The following is a 15,408-nucleotide window of genomic DNA, read 5'->3' on the forward strand; positions in this document are numbered from 1 at the left end:
GCTTGCGTTCATTGACGCGTGGTGTTGGCAAACCTGTGAGGTTCGCCGATGGAGGAGTAAACCTCCGGTGCCGCAACTTAGTGACGGCCAAGGGCTCGAGTGAGAAGACGCTCAATGGCAGAGAACTCCATAAAGGCGCACTGCTTGAGGGTCATGTGGTCAAACTCCGGACCCTGGGCATACCCCACCTCCTGGAAGAAGTATCCCTAGTACTCATCCGTTTCCTTGAGGGTTTCCTGAATCGCGGTGCGTTCAGAAATAGGGCGAACAAGGACATCTCGAGTCGACTGCTCGCGAATGACTCGGATGTACCACTGAGATCATGTTAGCAGATATTATCAGAGACTAAATGATCATTGTTAGACTCACATCAAGAACATCCTGAGGGACACCAGGCTTGACCGCAACAGAGTACTGGTGAACCCAAGAGCTGGCATTCTCAGGTTGGTGGTACATGCGCTGCTCTGCCTGTCCCATCTGAACTAGGAACGCAATGTTGTCCTTCTGAAGAATGGTAAACCCCTTACACTTCATGACCGAGGCAACAACACGTCTGAAAAGCTGGTGGTTGAGGTTGACTGGGTCATCGTTTCGGGAAACGGCCCCGAGAAGCAGACGGATCAGCTTGAAGCTGGCCTTGTACATGGCACCACGCTGGGCGACGGTGATGAAGTCAGTGGCGAACCAGGGGAACTTGCCAAGAGTGCTGATGAGGCACTCGTAGGGGCGCTGGGGACACTCCTTGGAGAAAGGGGACTGGGCTGTTAGTAATTGGTTGAAGAGGCATGAATACAAAAACTTACTCGGTGAGGAACCTCGACATGCTTGACCAGCATCACCATTTCCTCGCAAGAAATGAAACCCTTGAAGTTGCCCCAGGGCTCACGAGCACAAGGAGGCAGGATGTTAGGAGTGGCACCATCCCAGAAAACGCCACGAGCAAGAGGGTAGAGCTCTCTCATGAGAGCGGCCTGGCTAGACAGCTCGACTTCGATAGGACGATCACCAAGACGACTGACACGTCCGGTCTGAGCAAACTGGTGATGGCGCTCAGCACAGCGGATTGCGTCCTCCATGGTCTGGAACTCGACAAATGCGTCCATGGTCTTGGACGTGGCACGGTCCATGATGATGTGCACCGGCTCGTCGGCATCATTGAGCATCTTGCTATTGCGGCCGATGAAAGCCACGACCTCTGCACGCTTGGTAGAGAATGGAATCTGCGGTAGTTAGCATCGAGTTGAGAATTAGCGGAGAGGAGCTCAACTTACGTTCTTCAGGCGGATGACACCGTAGGTGACCGGCTTAGCTGAGCTAGGGCCATCAATGAACGGGAAGAAGTTCACGTTAAGAGCCATCTGAAGACTGGGAAAGCCCGTGTACGTGCCCGTCAGCTGGTGAAGCTTGTCCGACTTGGGAACGTTGGCCTTGATGAGAGCCATCTCCATGGCCCGGTCCAGCTGCGCATTGTCCAACATTGCCATCTGAACGGTAGGAGGTGGCAAGTTGGGAAACGGGGTCAGAGAGGTAGCATCAGAAGGAGCAGGGCTTCCAAATGGATCCTGGGACGTCTCCTGAGGAACATTCTCAGACACAGCCGGAATCGACTCCAAGTTCAGGTTGAAGCGAGGAGGGGGCAGACGTTCAACAGGCTGACCCGAAGTGCGAGGAGCGTAGTTGCGAGGCTCAGTCAGACGCCCGTTAGCAAGGGGGCTGGAGAAAGGAACTCGAGCGCGAGGAACGGTAATCTCGTGAGGAGTATCGCCAGGGCTCATGAGCGAGAGACCAGAGTTCTGGGAGTTGCTCTGAGTGAGACCAGCAGTGTACGACTGGCTCTGAGGGAGTCTGCCCATAGGGACAGACAGACCACTGGAAAGTCTGCCGTTGGTAAGTCCATTGTTGGCGACTCCGTTATTAGGAAACCCAACGTTGGGAGGACCAGTATTGGGGAAACCAGCATTGGGAACAACCCCATTGGCGAGAAGACCATTGATCGAAGGCACTCCGTTGGGAAGTCCCGTGTTAGCAAATGAAGGATGAGCAAGTCCGTTGTTGGTGAAACCATTGTTAGGAACTCCGTTGACAGGGAGCACACCGTTGGGCGTTCCGCCATTGAGCATTCCAGCATCAGGAAGCCCAAGAACAGAATGTCCACTGTTGGAGTGACCATGGTTGATATGTCCACCGTTGTTGGGGACTCCAGTGTAGAGGGTCATCTCCGAGTGTCTATGAGGAGGAGACAGAAGACCAGTAGGTGGGCCAGGTTCAACTCCGTTCACCTGAGGGGCCTGGTTTAAGAGTTAGTGATTACAGACATAAATCAGGGGCCTAAGGGAAGAAGAAACTTACCTGTTCCTGAGAAGCACCGTTCATGGTAGCTTGGCCTCCCATCTAAGGGACCGAAGCTCCAGGACCGTAGGTGTTGGCAGCAGTGGCCAGTTGAGCAAATCCCTCCGCGGGGCTGTTAGGGGGAGCCAGAACATGGTTCTGAAGACCAAACCCTGGGCCAGGGGCAATGACCACGGGCACAGGTGGGCGTACCATGCTGTGGTTCTGGACGTTGACAAGTCCACTGGACTAAACAGCAGTTAGTAGAGAAGGTTTAAAAAGGGAAAAAAAAAAAAAAACCACCATGATTAACTTACTCGCAGAGCATTGGAAATAACCTGGTGAGCAGACGGAATCCAAGAATCGTCGCCCGTGACCATATTCCCGTTGATGCTACCGTGGACGTTGCCGTTGACCATCGGGTGTGGTCCAGAGTGGGCCCCGGTTCCGGCACCTTGGCCCGGAGCAGCCTGACCATAGAAGGAAGGAGCTCTTCCCCGGAACGGCGGGTGAGAGCTCAATGGTCCCGGGTGCTGAGAAGGGGGTTGAACGGCATGCTGGTTCGGGAAGGTGCCGCATGCCATATTAGGCAGTGCGGCGTTCGACTGCCCGGGAAAGGGGCCAGTGCTATGCGACATCGTGAGACCGCAGACCTAAAATGGGCCATGATTGTCAGTGATTCAAGTCATGACATGATGAATGGCGGAGTTGAATAGAAGTCGAACGCCAAGGGGTCCCCGCGAGAAACTAATCTCCCGCGACACAAAAGAGGAGCGGGTAGGGGCAAAACTTACCAGTAGGGGATAACCACCTAAAGTCTTTCTGATACGGAGACGCAAGACAAAGGCTGAATGGAGTTAGTGTTTCTGTACTTGAGAATTCCTAGCATGGCGTTTGTCTTTGAGTTGCGAACCTACCTGAATGAAGCGATCGCAAGTGAACGAAGTTCGATTGCGCAAAGTTGAATGGAGTTGGATGATGTTGGATGTTGAAAAAGATGAATGCGGAGGAACGCGAAGGGAACGCGCGCGCAAACAAACGATCGCCTTTGAGTAGCTAAAAGCGAGCAAACAATCCTTTGAGCTTTGTGGAAGCTGCAAGGTAGAAATGTTTGAAGAGCGATCGCGAAGCGAGGGTGTTCGAGGGAAGATGATGTTGAGGGGAAGAAGAGGGGAAGAGAAAAGAAGCGGGAGGGGGAGGAAGAAGTAGGGCAAACGGGGAGGGCTGCGCACGTGACAGATAAAGCCTGGGAAATGCAAAGATGGGAGTTGAAAGTGCCAGGCAGTGGCTGTCAGTTGACAGTGTTGAGAAGAGATGAGGTTGAAGGGGAGAAAAGGAGAGAGAGGGGGGCTTAAATGGATGAGCCGAACTCGAGCGACAATGATTCACGGTCAAGCCAGCCGGACTCGGAATAAAGCAGGAAAGACAATGGGAAGGCCTTAAAGAGGAATTAAGGGCGATGGGAAGGCCTGTATTGCTTTTGACTCATTTATATCAGAGTGTCAATTGAGGTTAGTGGCGATACTTGACACTGCCGGCCGAGTGACCAAGAATAGACCACGACCAGTCTTTGGTGAGATGGATAATGAGGATGAAGTGGTAAAAAGGACGAATTCAGGATCTGGATATTTTACTATTATCTCTTGGTGAATTGCGGTCTGCTCAACTTTGAAGTTTGGGGTGCGACAATGCAACACCCACTGGAACAATGGGGTCAATTGGATGCCTCGGGGGATATGCCACTAACTCGATGCAATGCCTAAGCCTGTCTAGGCAACTCGAGCAAACATGAACAAATACGATGGTAGCTTAGGAGATCAGACGACATAGGCAGGCAGAGTATTTCTAAAAAGCGTGCATTCAAGTTTCGGTGTAGTCGACAAGGTTTCATGTCTAATATCGTCATCTCGGATCCCTCCCTCTGGCCGTAGCATGAGGTTCGCCCCGTTTACATCTCTGCGGGTCAAATTGCTATCATGGTCGGTACCTTTTCCCTTGATCACAAGAATATCGCGACAACCGACGCCCCCAAGCATAACTCCAACCCTCAAGCCAGCTGAGGTTCTTTAGTCAAACTGAAGACGAGGTTAGTATTAGCAGCACAGATTTAAGGGGGTGTCATCTTACAGGTGTAAGGAAAGACTCGGCCACGAATCGTGCTCGGGCGTTCAACTGCAACTCGGTTAGACCGGAACTCGTCCACGTGGGAGAGATGCTCACAAATAGCTTCATCTCAGAGATCTCCTTGTCAACCTCCTCCATAAACTGAATGATAAAGTCCACAAGCTTGTGCTTGAGCATCTCCTCGGTGTGGAAGTTTGTTATCAAGAAGGAGATATCGTAACCCTACAAACGACGTCAGTCAGGGGTAACCGTCATCACCGACAGCAAAACCAACCTTGATGGGCTTCCTCCGCAGGATAAAGAACGACTCGGCACGTTGCGTCAGGAATCTCGTAAACTTGTGGACCAGGATGTGCTCAATCTCGTCGGCCTGCTTGATCTTGATGCTGATGCGGACAGAGTTGATGCTGGGCTCGATCAGGACGCGCTCGTTCTCGTTGCGCGCAATGGTCAGGGGCTGCAGGAGGACCTCGGGGGACGTCTGGGCCTCAATCTCGGGGACATTGTGTCGCTCGGCCGTCTGGGAGGCAAAGTTGGACAGGGTGAGGGCGGCGGTCAAGCTGCTGCGTACACATTGCAGGTAAGGTCGGAGTGATTGAGACTAGAAGCGGGGAGCAGGCGTCAGCTTGGGGAATTTTGTGTCCAGAGACCTGAGAGATGTACCATGATTGCTGATGCTTCCTATGATGCCTCTAATCAAGCTGTCGAGGCGTGAGACGAGGTATCAACGGATTCGGCGGGGTCGGTCGATGTTGGAGTTGGAGGTTGGAGCTTCGCTTCGACGTGAGGCGCAGTTGTCACTCTGGGGCGCCGTGCCTGACGTCTCCCCCGGGTGGGGCTCATGACGAGGCGCGGAGCTGGAGAGGTTCACAGCATCATGTCACGTGGGAGGATAGCTTGAGCCTCAGTGGTCTGTGGCTGGTGGAGCTCTGTTCAGCCACATCTGTTGCCCCGCGGAAGGTACACCGCTTTCCCCACCAACAATTCGCCGTCGTCCAGGTACCAATCGGTGACGCACCTCTAGCATCTTCTACGCACATGAACCTTGCCTAGAGGCACGAACTCTTTTTCTTTTTTGCTTTCACCGACTGTCTCGTGCTACCGTCGATTAAGCTGTCATTGGTAGGGGACCTCGAGATAACCTTCTTGCGTCTCTTTCTCTCCTTCTTTCCTCCTCCACTTTCAAGCTCGGAGAGCTTCCGTGAACCGGCATCATGGCGTCCATATCAGGTCAGTTGCCCATGCCCCTCCCTCGCTCCCAACTCGATTACTAACAGACAACAGTTGTCGTGAAGCATCAGGGCAAGAAACACGATGTCGAGGTCGACCCGAACTCCACCGGCGAGGACTTTAAGCTCCAGATGTACAGCCTGACAAATGTCGAGCCCGAGCGACAGAAGATCCTGATCAAGGGAGGACAGCTCAAGGACGATGCGGACATGAGCAAGCTGAACCTTAAGCCTGGTCAGCTTATCATGATGATGGGTACTCCTGCCTCTGGAGATATCGTCCGACCTAAGGATGCTGTCAAGTTTGTCGAGGACATGACAGAGGCTGAGCAGGCTCAGCAGGTTGGCGCCACACCTGCCGGCCTGATGAACCTGGGAAACACCTGCTACCTCAACTCTACCCTCCAGACTCTGCGTCTGATCCCAGAACTTCAAGATGCCCTGTCCAACTACACCCCGGACGCGGCCTCTGGTAGCCTCCTCTTGGGTGGCTCTTCAAACGATCTAGCCGGCCACCTGGCCAATCTGTACAAGAAGATGAGCGAAACGCAAGATTCTTTCCCTCCTCTGAACTTCCTCAACGCCCTACGGATTGTCTACCCCCAGTTTGCCGAAAAGTCCAAGACAGGCCACGGCTACGCCCAGCAGGACGCTGAGGAGGCCTGGACGCAAATTGTTCAACAGCTGAGCCAGAAGCTTCGCATCAAGGATGAAGACTCATCCAACACGTCGTTTGTGCAAAAGTACATGTCGGGCGAATTCTCGTCGGTTATGGAGTGTGACGAGGAGGAAGCCCGCAACGGCGGCGAACAGCCTATTACCAGCACTGAGAGCTTCGGAAAGCTCAACTGTCACATCGACAGCTCAACCAACCACCTGCGAGATGGCATCCTCGCTGCTCTGAGTGAAAAGCTGGAGAAGAACTCAGAGGTCCTCGGCCGCAATGCCGTCTACACCAAGACGTCCAAGATCTCGCGGGCCCCCAAGTACCTTACGGTGCACTTTGTTCGCTTCTTCTGGAAGCGAGAGACCCAGAAGAAGGCCAAGATTATGCGAAAGGTGACCTTCCCTAAGGAGCTTGATATTGTCGAGTTCTGTTCGGATGAGCTGAAGAAGGCTCTGGTCCCTGTTCGTGACAAGGTCCGTGAGATTCGCAAGGACGAGGAGGACATTGAGCGTGCCCGCAAGCGACGCAAGAAGAATGTTGATGTCGGCGACATTCCAGGCGGTGCCGGTCTCCCTTCTGAGAAGGAGAAGAAGGAGGCCGAGAAGACGGCTGACGGCGACACCGTGATGGGAGAGGAGGGTGAGACCTACAAGACGGATGCTGAGATTGAGGCCGAGAAGAATGCCTCTCTCTTGGAGGCCAAGAAGGAGCTCTATGCCCTCATGAACCCCGATCTCCGCCAGGACGACGGTGCTAACCAGTCGGGTCTGTATGAGCTCCGAGGTGTCGTGACGCATCAGGGTGCCAGTGCTGACAGTGGCCACTACACTTCGTACGTCAAGAAGGCCGCCCCTATCGACCCCAAGACTGGCAAGAAGGGTGAGGAGGACGGCAAGTGGTGGTGGTTCAACGACGACAAGGTCTCTGAGGTACCAGCAGAGAAGATTGAGACCCTCGCCGGCGGTGGTGAGTCTCACTCTGCTCTCATTCTGTTGTACCGGGCCATCCCCCTGCCAACTGCTGAAGGCATCGAGGAGTAAGCTTCATGGGATTATGGGTATAGATAGACGAGGTAGTTCTGGTTGTGTTACGGGGATGTGGCACAAGACGGAACGAACGTGTTAGATGAAAATGAACAGGAACATGGTCAGGCGTAGGGGCAAAGTAAGGATCAATTCGCCAATGTTAACGAGATGAATTTTTGATGTCTATTCCTTTTGTAGAGCTTCCTAATGAAGCTGTCTCTCAGTTGTGTTGCTCTCAATGAACAATATCTCTACCGATCCCTTTTTTTCCCTATTCCTAAACGCCGATTTCCTGTCGTGAATGCAATTTTTCGTAAAGTTACATGATGGTGATACAACGAAACCGTTACTGGACCTCGACGGTGTTGATCAAGGATTCGCTTCCTTTCTTGCCTTTTCGGCTTCCCTCTCCTTGACACGTTCTTGGAATGCGTCCATTTTCCGTTGCAGAATCTCTTTTTGTGAGACTAGAGCTTGCCGTTGTGACAGGAGAGCGGCTATCTGGTCATTTGGTGACGTTGCGCGAAACTCCTTGATGGCCTGCCCAGGGTCAGCGTATAGCCCGCAGCATGGATTATGGGTATAATCTGACCTCCTTCTTTTCATTGTCCGTCTTTAATTGCGCGCCTGTGATTGTGCCGGCGAAAATGCAAGCGGCGAAAGCTACGGCCCAGATGCCGCGCTTGAACTTTTCTTGCCTCGTCCACTGGTGTACTCCAGCCATTGTGCGATGATGTAGATGTTTTTTTATTCCAGGATTTTTATGAGGTTGTCGCTAAGCCTCCAGCTCCTTCAAAATCTCCTCGATAAGCTTGCGTCGCTCCTCGGGTGTCAAGCCTGAGCTGTCTGTAAAGAAGTCCGAGCTGCAAGACTCCGAGGTGGAGGACTCGGAGCTGCTCGTGGTGGTGGAGTTTGACAGGGTCGAGTTGAGTCTCGGACACGTCGGATGTGGGGCGGGTTTCGAGGTGAGTACGTCGAGCTCGATCTCTTCCGGAGGAGTCGGAGTCGGAGTTGGCGAGGATGACCGGGACGAGGACGCGGACGAGGACTTTGGATCGTCGTCGACAGCGGCCGCCGAGTGGGACTTTTGGCGCCGAGATGGTTTGGGGAGGCAGCTTAGTAAGCTAGCTGCAGTCTTGTGGAGGAGGGGCATGATGTGGGGGGGTTTGGCTGATGTCACAGTGAGTGTGTTGATGATGAAGCAGTTGGTGATGGGAGATGGTGGTAGGGATGTCGAGGTGATTGGTGTTGTTGTTTTGTTCACTATTTCGAGATTCAAAATAAAGGGCAACGTGTATTATTTATTGTGAAGAATAAAAACGCCGAAAAAGCAGACTTGAGTTTCGAGGGTTGAGTCTATTCATAGAGCACAATGGTGGCTCATACATATTGTCGTTTCAACTTTTTCCATGCATCAACAACGCATAACAAGTCACAAAATAGACACTTGTTCAAAATATGGCTTAGATAGGTCATTACATGAAGCTTAACAATAAACCCGCATCTCTCACCTTGTCCCCCCTCCAGTTTGACTGATTGAGTGGGGCCCGAGTGGCATGTGCAAGGAGAGAAGACCGTAAAGCGGCCGCCGGGTAAAGGATATTATCCTGTCCTATTGGAAGAAGTTGGTCTGTGGTGCATGAAAGAAGCTGTACGGCGCAGCTTTTTTCTTCTTTCTTTCTTAATTTGTGTGAGAACGAAAAAAAAAAAAAAAAAAAAAAGAGGCTGTCAAGGCAACTGCAAGTAAGTACCCCTCCTGCTCGTTCCTGGCCTGACCTGTCAAAGACAGCGCGGGGGTCCCAACGTAATCAATCCATCCCCTCAACACCACAATCCCCAAGGTCAAGATACCTTTTTGTCCCTCTTCTTCACCGAAATTACCCTTTTTGCACATATATATCAGGCGCGGCATCACCGCCTACGCCTCTATCTCGCATATCAATCGATACTATAGACGCTCGCCTGACCTGGCCTCTCCAAACAGGTTTATCCCAATCCTTCCGGCCTTGACTCGGCCCCGCCATCATAGGCTGCGTTAACGTCAGATCATTCTCCCCCGCTTGACGACTTTTGCTGATCAGAGCAGCAGCCACTGAAGCAGATTGCTCTGCAACTTTCAATCGAGTGCTACCTCATTTAAGCTCGACTGCGCTACTATAACTACTCGCTCTGCCATGTCCACACCCCGCGTCTTCATCGTCCGCCACGGCGAGACGGAATGGTCCCTCAACGGTCGGCATACCGGCCGTACCGACATTCCACTCACCGCCAACGGTGAGAAGCGTGTCAAGGCTACGGGACAGGCTCTTGTTGGCCATGACCGACTTATTGCTCCCAAGAAGATTGCCCACATGTGAGTGTCGATTTCTCTTTGCGTCCCACTCCCCACGAAACATCATTCAATGCCATCAAGATGGGGAAGCTATCGTCGAGAATACTCGGCAAGTTCAATTCAATGGCTTCTTGATCTAGCAAAACCATCTATATGACTCTATTCCATCCCTATCATCAAACAAACGTCTCCCCTTTCAACACCCTGTTCTGACATGCCCTCCAGTTACGTCTCACCCCGCAAGCGTGCCCAGCGCACCTTTGAACTACTCAACATTGGACTTGATGAACCTCTTCCCTGGACGAGACACGGAGAGAGTGAGGGCGAGGGTCTCCAATGTGGTGCCAAGATTGAGGTCACTGAGAATATCCGTGAGTGGGACTATGGTGACTATGAGGGCATCACCACCCCCGAGATTCGCAAGATGAGAGATGGACAAGGCTACAGGGGAACTTGGGATATCTGGAGAGATGGATGCCCAGGAGGAGAGTGAGTATCCCATCCCGTCTGATAATCTTGTCTACCCTACACTCCCAGACCGGTTGGTTCGTTCACGTCGACAACCTCATTTGCTAACCACATCTCAGGAGTCCCGAGGATGTCACGAGACGGCTGGACGAGTTGATCAAGGAGATTCGCGAAAAGTGGCACCAGCCGGTGATGGGTAAGGGCAAGGACAAGGACCAGTGTGGTGATGTCCTCCTCATCGCCCACGGTCACATCCTCCGTGCCTTTGCCATGAGATGGGCTCGCTACTCTCTGCAAAATGGCCCTGCTTTTCTTCTGGAGGCTGGTGGTGTTGGAACTCTCAGGTGAGTTGGCAAAACCGTCCACGCTCATCTATCAATGACACGTATTCTAACACAACACAGTTACGAGCATCACAACATTGAGGAACCAGCCCTCCTCCTTGGCGGTGCTTTCGTGGTTGAACTCGACGACAACTGAGCTTACCAAGTACTTTGAAAACAGATCCACTGCCCGGGTACAGACATAGATGATTCCATTTAATCATAGACTTTGCCATTTAATCGACATATTTTCAGCTCCCATCACCAACCTCCCCCAAGTTCTCGGACTCTTGTTACAGTCCGCTGACGATCAGGCCACCCCTCAAACGTGATATTACACAAGCAAAGAGTCTCAGTTGCTGACCTGACACAGACAACACCTTTCGCAGGGCCTCATGACACACGGCTCAAAAAGCCTCTTTGACTGGTATGCTCGACGGAAATGACCAAGCCCTCGCTTCGGGGTAGCGCCGCCGCCGCCCCCGATGAGTCCGTCCGCCACCGCCAACTCCGCAAATTAAACACACTCCTTATCTTTTTTTGTCTTCAAAACAAGGGCGTGTAAATGATCATTTCTCGTTCCACGACTCAGTCGACAAAACTGGGGTCTCGTTCTGGAAGCCGCGGAAGAGGCTTTTGGACCACATGATGCAAGCCATCACCCCCTTCGCTTCCAAGACACCGGATCGCGCCGCCCCGGATAAGCCTCCCTTGCCTGACTCAAAGACGTCACCGGCAACTCTGATGGGCCTATCCTGCTCCCTTGCTGTCTTGTTTCTGCTCCACTCGAGTCGTGGGGAGAAATGTGCCAAGATAAGGACGCCCATCCCTTCATGTCTCAAAGTGGCTTTCGTTTATTCGTTGTTTTTGTTCCGGATAGGGACAAGACACCAAGGCTGACTGCTCAGAAATGGCGGGACGGCACGGTCCAGACAGAGGAGGGTGTGAGGGAATGTTTCTCTGGTTTCTCAGGAGATTACCTGTCTCTACCTGTCACAAGATGTTTTTCCTATACACATGCCAGCCGGAAGGGGCACTCACCTGTTCAGTAGCGTTTATTGTTGGTCCATGGAATCGTGTGGTGCCTCTGGAACGGATATAATCCTCAAGGGCCGTCTGTGGATTGCGGATAAGGTTGGTATGCGGGATTGCATGTGGATATCCATTCCAGTGCCCTGCTGCTTGCTCGGCCGTGTAACTTGTTTACCCAAGACGGGTAGGTGGTGATGGCAGGTAATTTTGACATCTGACAAGCTTAATAGGGAGTTGATAAAGGGTTGTTTGTTGTGTTATCTAGGGAGAATGTGCTTTCGTAGTTATAACGGACTCGGTATCAGAAGCTCGCAACTATTCACCGGCCTGAAGAGTTCCAAGACACGGAACAGCTGTATTGGGGAATGCACATGGCTTAATTATTTGACAATCAAGTATCCAAATGTTTCGGAAGCTTGAGTCCCGGTCAACTTGTTAGTCAACCGCCACATCTGTCTAATTTGACAGTTGATGAGTCTAAACAGCTGAGGCCCGCTAGAGCTTCGAGGCCCTTGCAATAAAGACCCTCCTCGTAACTTGTACTCCTTCTTTGGCTCCGTGTCCATGGCCATGACCATGATCGTGGCCTTCTCCGTGACCGTGATCATGCCCGTGACTGTGACCATGATCGTGTCCATGCCCATGCCCATGTCCTTCACCGTGGCAGTCCTTGAACGTGATAGGCTCTGAAAACTCCTCATAGCCAAAATCAACAAGCCCAGCTCCTTCAAACATCTCCTTGATCTGCTCTTCAGTGAAGCCATGGTGCGTAATGCCCCGTCCAGCCGCAAACTTGGGGTCCATCTCGTGGGCAACAAAGTCGATTATAAAGAGAACTCCGCCAGTCTTGAGCCGTTCAGCCAGCCGCTTAGCTGCCAGGTCTGGCTTGTCAATGTGGTGAAAACCAAGCCCCACGCCGGCTATGTCAAAGTTGAAGAACTTGGCGTCCGAGAAGCCCGGGGCTGACGGGTCGGCGGGATCAGCCAGATTGCCTTGATAGGCCTGCCTAGACAAACCCTATGTACTGTTAGTGGGCTCAACCATCAAGACAAGACGGTTTGCTGTGGGCCAAAAGCGGGATTCACAGCCTGCTTGAGGCGGTTGAGACTAACCTGGCTCTTGGCCTGGGCGTTATACACCCCGACCATGTCCTTAGAGAGGTCGATGCCGATGGTCTCGCTCGTGTACTTTGCCAGTACCTGCAATACGACGTCAGTCCCTGTCATGTTTGGTCCGGACAGGTTCATCTTTAGGCAACTAACCCTCGAGAGCATGCCGGTTCCGCAGGCATAGTCTAGCAGCCTGGCACCTTGCTTGACTCCAATAAACTCCATCTTTTGCTCAATGTCGCGCTCCAGCTGTGCAATCGCACCTGCGTTGCGTTGGTCATACTCCCCGGCGATCTTACTGCAATTGCATCGAATTAGCAAGGAACTTCACATAGGAGGCTGCAGCTCCGGCTAGTAGCGTGACTGTGGTGGAAAACAAGTTTGCTGATCCACCACCAAGCCAGGCCAGGCCAGACCAACAGGTCTGAGGCCGTGGCAGGCAAACAAGCAGCCGAGATCGAATGATGGACATGGCGGATGCATGCAGCTCTCTAGTTCATGCCGAACTAAAGGAAGGGGTCCTCACTTGAAGTACGCCTGGTTCTCGGATAGGACGTCGGCCATGGTGGCGAGGTCGGGCCTAGCGGCAAGTGAAACAGCGAGCAAAGCGTGCAGGATAAGGATCAAGTACTGCAGCATCAAACACCTGGTCTTGGTTGCTGAGGGCCAATGGTAGTTTCGTACACAATTCAAGTTGATGCAGATGTTGAACTCTGTTGCTCGGTCGCTCAGAAAACTCCATGTTATAAACTCGGCAGCGGAGACTTTTCGGATAGTTAGCCTTCAACATCGCAGACATATCCTCGCAAACATTTGACGATAATATCTCCGCGTTGCCATTGATGACAAAGCCCCGCCCCTCCTCACCCAACAGTGCATGGCTGGGATCAAGTAAAGCCTGCATGTTTCAGTTGTCGGCTTGATCCAGAGAAACAAGGCCAGTTGCGTGCGGATCATAAATGCATGTTGGGACCGTGGAGGAACTTCAAGCTGCTGGTAAGTAAACAGCTCCCGAAACTCTTGTCGACTTGGCCTCATAACTGGCAAAACAGGCGTAGTTACTATCGACACCCAAGTCAGAAGGCCTCAGTGTGTGCTTGGCGACATGGGCGAGTCGGATGCCTATACCGCCCTTCCCCTTAACTAGCCAACGTCGCCAACCAGCGAAGATCGTCGATTTGCGTTGCTGTGTTGCTCCGTGATCCTGCGCATGCGCGAGCGCACCGGTCCGCCAGCCGGGAGGGGAGATGTTGCATACTATAGTAGCAGGAGCAGTGCAATGCAGCAGCACTGTAGCACCTGGTGGTTGTGCCATTCTAGCAACTCCTTTGGTACCCCGTACGGGGGATATGGTACAGCAATCCTAGGCCAATGCAAGCGTCCAAGGAGCAAGCAAGTGGTACGAGATTCTCTCCCGCCCGTGAGCCGTAACATGCAGCCAGCCCAAAGGGAAGGGTGGGGTTGACCACAGGCGACGCTGATCGCCGAGCCTGTAAGGGATGATGCTGCGGCGTAGCACATCTCCCGGCCGCAGCAGCTCGCTCCCTCTGCGATGCAGTGCGGTACGGTACGGTATGGTACGGCACTGTCATGTCGAATCATCATCAATGCATGAAGGTTCCTGGCTGATGCGGCAAAATCTCCAAAGACAAGGTCGTGCATTCTCTCCCATCCCCGCCCGGGAACCATGCCAAGCCAAACCCACGGCCGGCAGTTTGGTGCGGCCTGGCAGCCATCCGTCGAGGGATACGAAGACTGCGACCCTAACAAGAAGAGCAGCGCTGAGCAGCACATCTTTGACAGAGTCTGTTGCTAAACAGGACCATAGGGGCGGCCCCGACGCAAGCAGGTGAAAATGGCAATCCCTCTGTCCGAGAAGGGTCACAAACTGGCATGGATGTAGATTGGCAGATGTCGCCCTGTCCGCTCACCGCTTGATTGCCATACTGCTGTATGTCCGTCATTAGAAGCAGGCTCCCACTTGTCACCGAGCCATCCGCAGTATTGATCGGGCATGACACCGCAGAACCCCGGCCAAAGGTCAACCAGGCGTTCAGAGACGGGGTGCGAGGCGGCCGAGTCCTCTGAACAAGCAAGGCCGTGCCGTGGGCTGGCTGGCGGCCGAGCCGGCCTGTGTTTGCTGGTCTTGCGGGAACCCTCTGTCCTCCGTGGCGGAGCCCCGCTGGTGGTCGCGGAGCCATGGGCTAGGTGCATGGCTGCGCTGCGCTGCGGCAAGCTGCTAGCCGGCGCCGGATGAGCCTGCGCCCTATCGGAGTGGCGGTCGCTAGATCGAGCGCCGGCGAGATCAACGCAAAAAGCACTTCAAGTCTTGTAGAAGCGAGGCGCGCCCGTCAGATTGGCAAGAATCAATTTGGGGCGTGTTTTCTCGCAGGGGACCCCGTCTGGTCAAGGCAAGGACAACAACAAACACGCCAGACCAGCGCCGCACTATTCAGCCTGCAGGTCGCCGTGCATGCAGGCCAGGTCTCGTGGTGCCAGAGTACATTGCCCTGTCCTTCCCTGCCCTGCCTTGCCTTGTGCTCGCTCCCCTCACGTTCAGACGTCGCCAAGCACTCTCGAGCCCCAATTGCGTGGTCGGTTAGAGTGATTGATCACCAAGCGCAGGGCCCTCGTCCTTATTTATCCCGCAACACGAATTTGACTTTGATTCAACAACCGCTCATGGCTGACTTTGGCGCTTTGTCTCATGCCTGTCTGTCTGTGCCTGTCGCACAAGGACCAGAATGGGCGTGACGGGGGCTGGCTGACCT

General features: G+C 53.2%; 6 protein-coding genes across 6 annotated transcripts; 2 read left to right on the forward strand and 4 right to left on the reverse strand.

Annotated features, from left to right (window-relative positions):
- Positions 1 to 206: 206 nt before the first annotated feature.
- Positions 207 to 2,966, reverse strand: NCS54_00438000 (Hypothetical protein; the record flags this gene model as incomplete). The annotated part of the gene is made up of 7 exons (XM_053149919.1): positions 207 to 314; positions 370 to 756; positions 804 to 1,220; positions 1,272 to 2,288; positions 2,350 to 2,391; positions 2,542 to 2,577; positions 2,646 to 2,966. The coding sequence occupies 7 exons, from the start codon at positions 2,964 to 2,966 to the stop codon at positions 207 to 209; spliced, it is 2,328 nt and encodes a 775-aa protein (XP_053005894.1).
- Positions 2,967 to 4,394: 1,428 nt separating this feature from the next.
- NCS54_00438100 (Actin-related protein 2/3 complex subunit 4) lies at positions 4,395 to 5,118 on the reverse strand (the record flags this gene model as incomplete). Its single annotated transcript, XM_053149920.1, has 5 exons — positions 4,395 to 4,403; positions 4,456 to 4,500; positions 4,549 to 4,674; positions 4,727 to 5,053; positions 5,116 to 5,118. The coding sequence occupies 5 exons, from the start codon at positions 5,116 to 5,118 to the stop codon at positions 4,395 to 4,397; spliced, it is 510 nt and encodes a 169-aa protein (XP_053005895.1).
- A 548-nt stretch (positions 5,119 to 5,666) lies between these two features.
- Positions 5,667 to 7,388, forward strand: NCS54_00438200 (Ubiquitin carboxyl-terminal hydrolase; the record flags this gene model as incomplete). Its single annotated transcript, XM_053149921.1, has 2 exons — positions 5,667 to 5,682; positions 5,737 to 7,388. The coding sequence occupies 2 exons, from the start codon at positions 5,667 to 5,669 to the stop codon at positions 7,386 to 7,388; spliced, it is 1,668 nt and encodes a 555-aa protein (XP_053005896.1).
- Positions 7,389 to 7,742: 354 nt separating this feature from the next.
- Positions 7,743 to 8,097, reverse strand: NCS54_00438300 (Hypothetical protein; the record flags this gene model as incomplete). Its single annotated transcript, XM_053149922.1, has 2 exons — positions 7,743 to 7,913; positions 7,966 to 8,097. The coding sequence occupies 2 exons, from the start codon at positions 8,095 to 8,097 to the stop codon at positions 7,743 to 7,745; spliced, it is 303 nt and encodes a 100-aa protein (XP_053005897.1).
- Positions 8,098 to 9,547: 1,450 nt separating this feature from the next.
- On the forward strand, positions 9,548 to 10,653 carry NCS54_00438400 (Hypothetical protein; the record flags this gene model as incomplete). The annotated part of the gene is made up of 4 exons (XM_053149923.1): positions 9,548 to 9,726; positions 9,931 to 10,194; positions 10,293 to 10,517; positions 10,578 to 10,653. The coding sequence occupies 4 exons, from the start codon at positions 9,548 to 9,550 to the stop codon at positions 10,651 to 10,653; spliced, it is 744 nt and encodes a 247-aa protein (XP_053005898.1).
- A 1,370-nt stretch (positions 10,654 to 12,023) lies between these two features.
- Positions 12,024 to 13,276, reverse strand: NCS54_00438500 (Hypothetical protein; the record flags this gene model as incomplete). Its single annotated transcript, XM_053149924.1, has 4 exons — positions 12,024 to 12,545; positions 12,614 to 12,727; positions 12,791 to 12,935; positions 13,164 to 13,276. The coding sequence occupies 4 exons, from the start codon at positions 13,274 to 13,276 to the stop codon at positions 12,024 to 12,026; spliced, it is 894 nt and encodes a 297-aa protein (XP_053005899.1).
- Positions 13,277 to 15,408: the final 2,132 nt, after the last annotated feature.

The sequence above is a fragment of the Fusarium falciforme genome, chromosome 3, assembly GCF_026873545.1.
Source record: "Fusarium falciforme chromosome 3, complete sequence".
NCBI lineage: Eukaryota > Fungi > Ascomycota > Sordariomycetes > Hypocreales > Nectriaceae > Fusarium > Fusarium falciforme.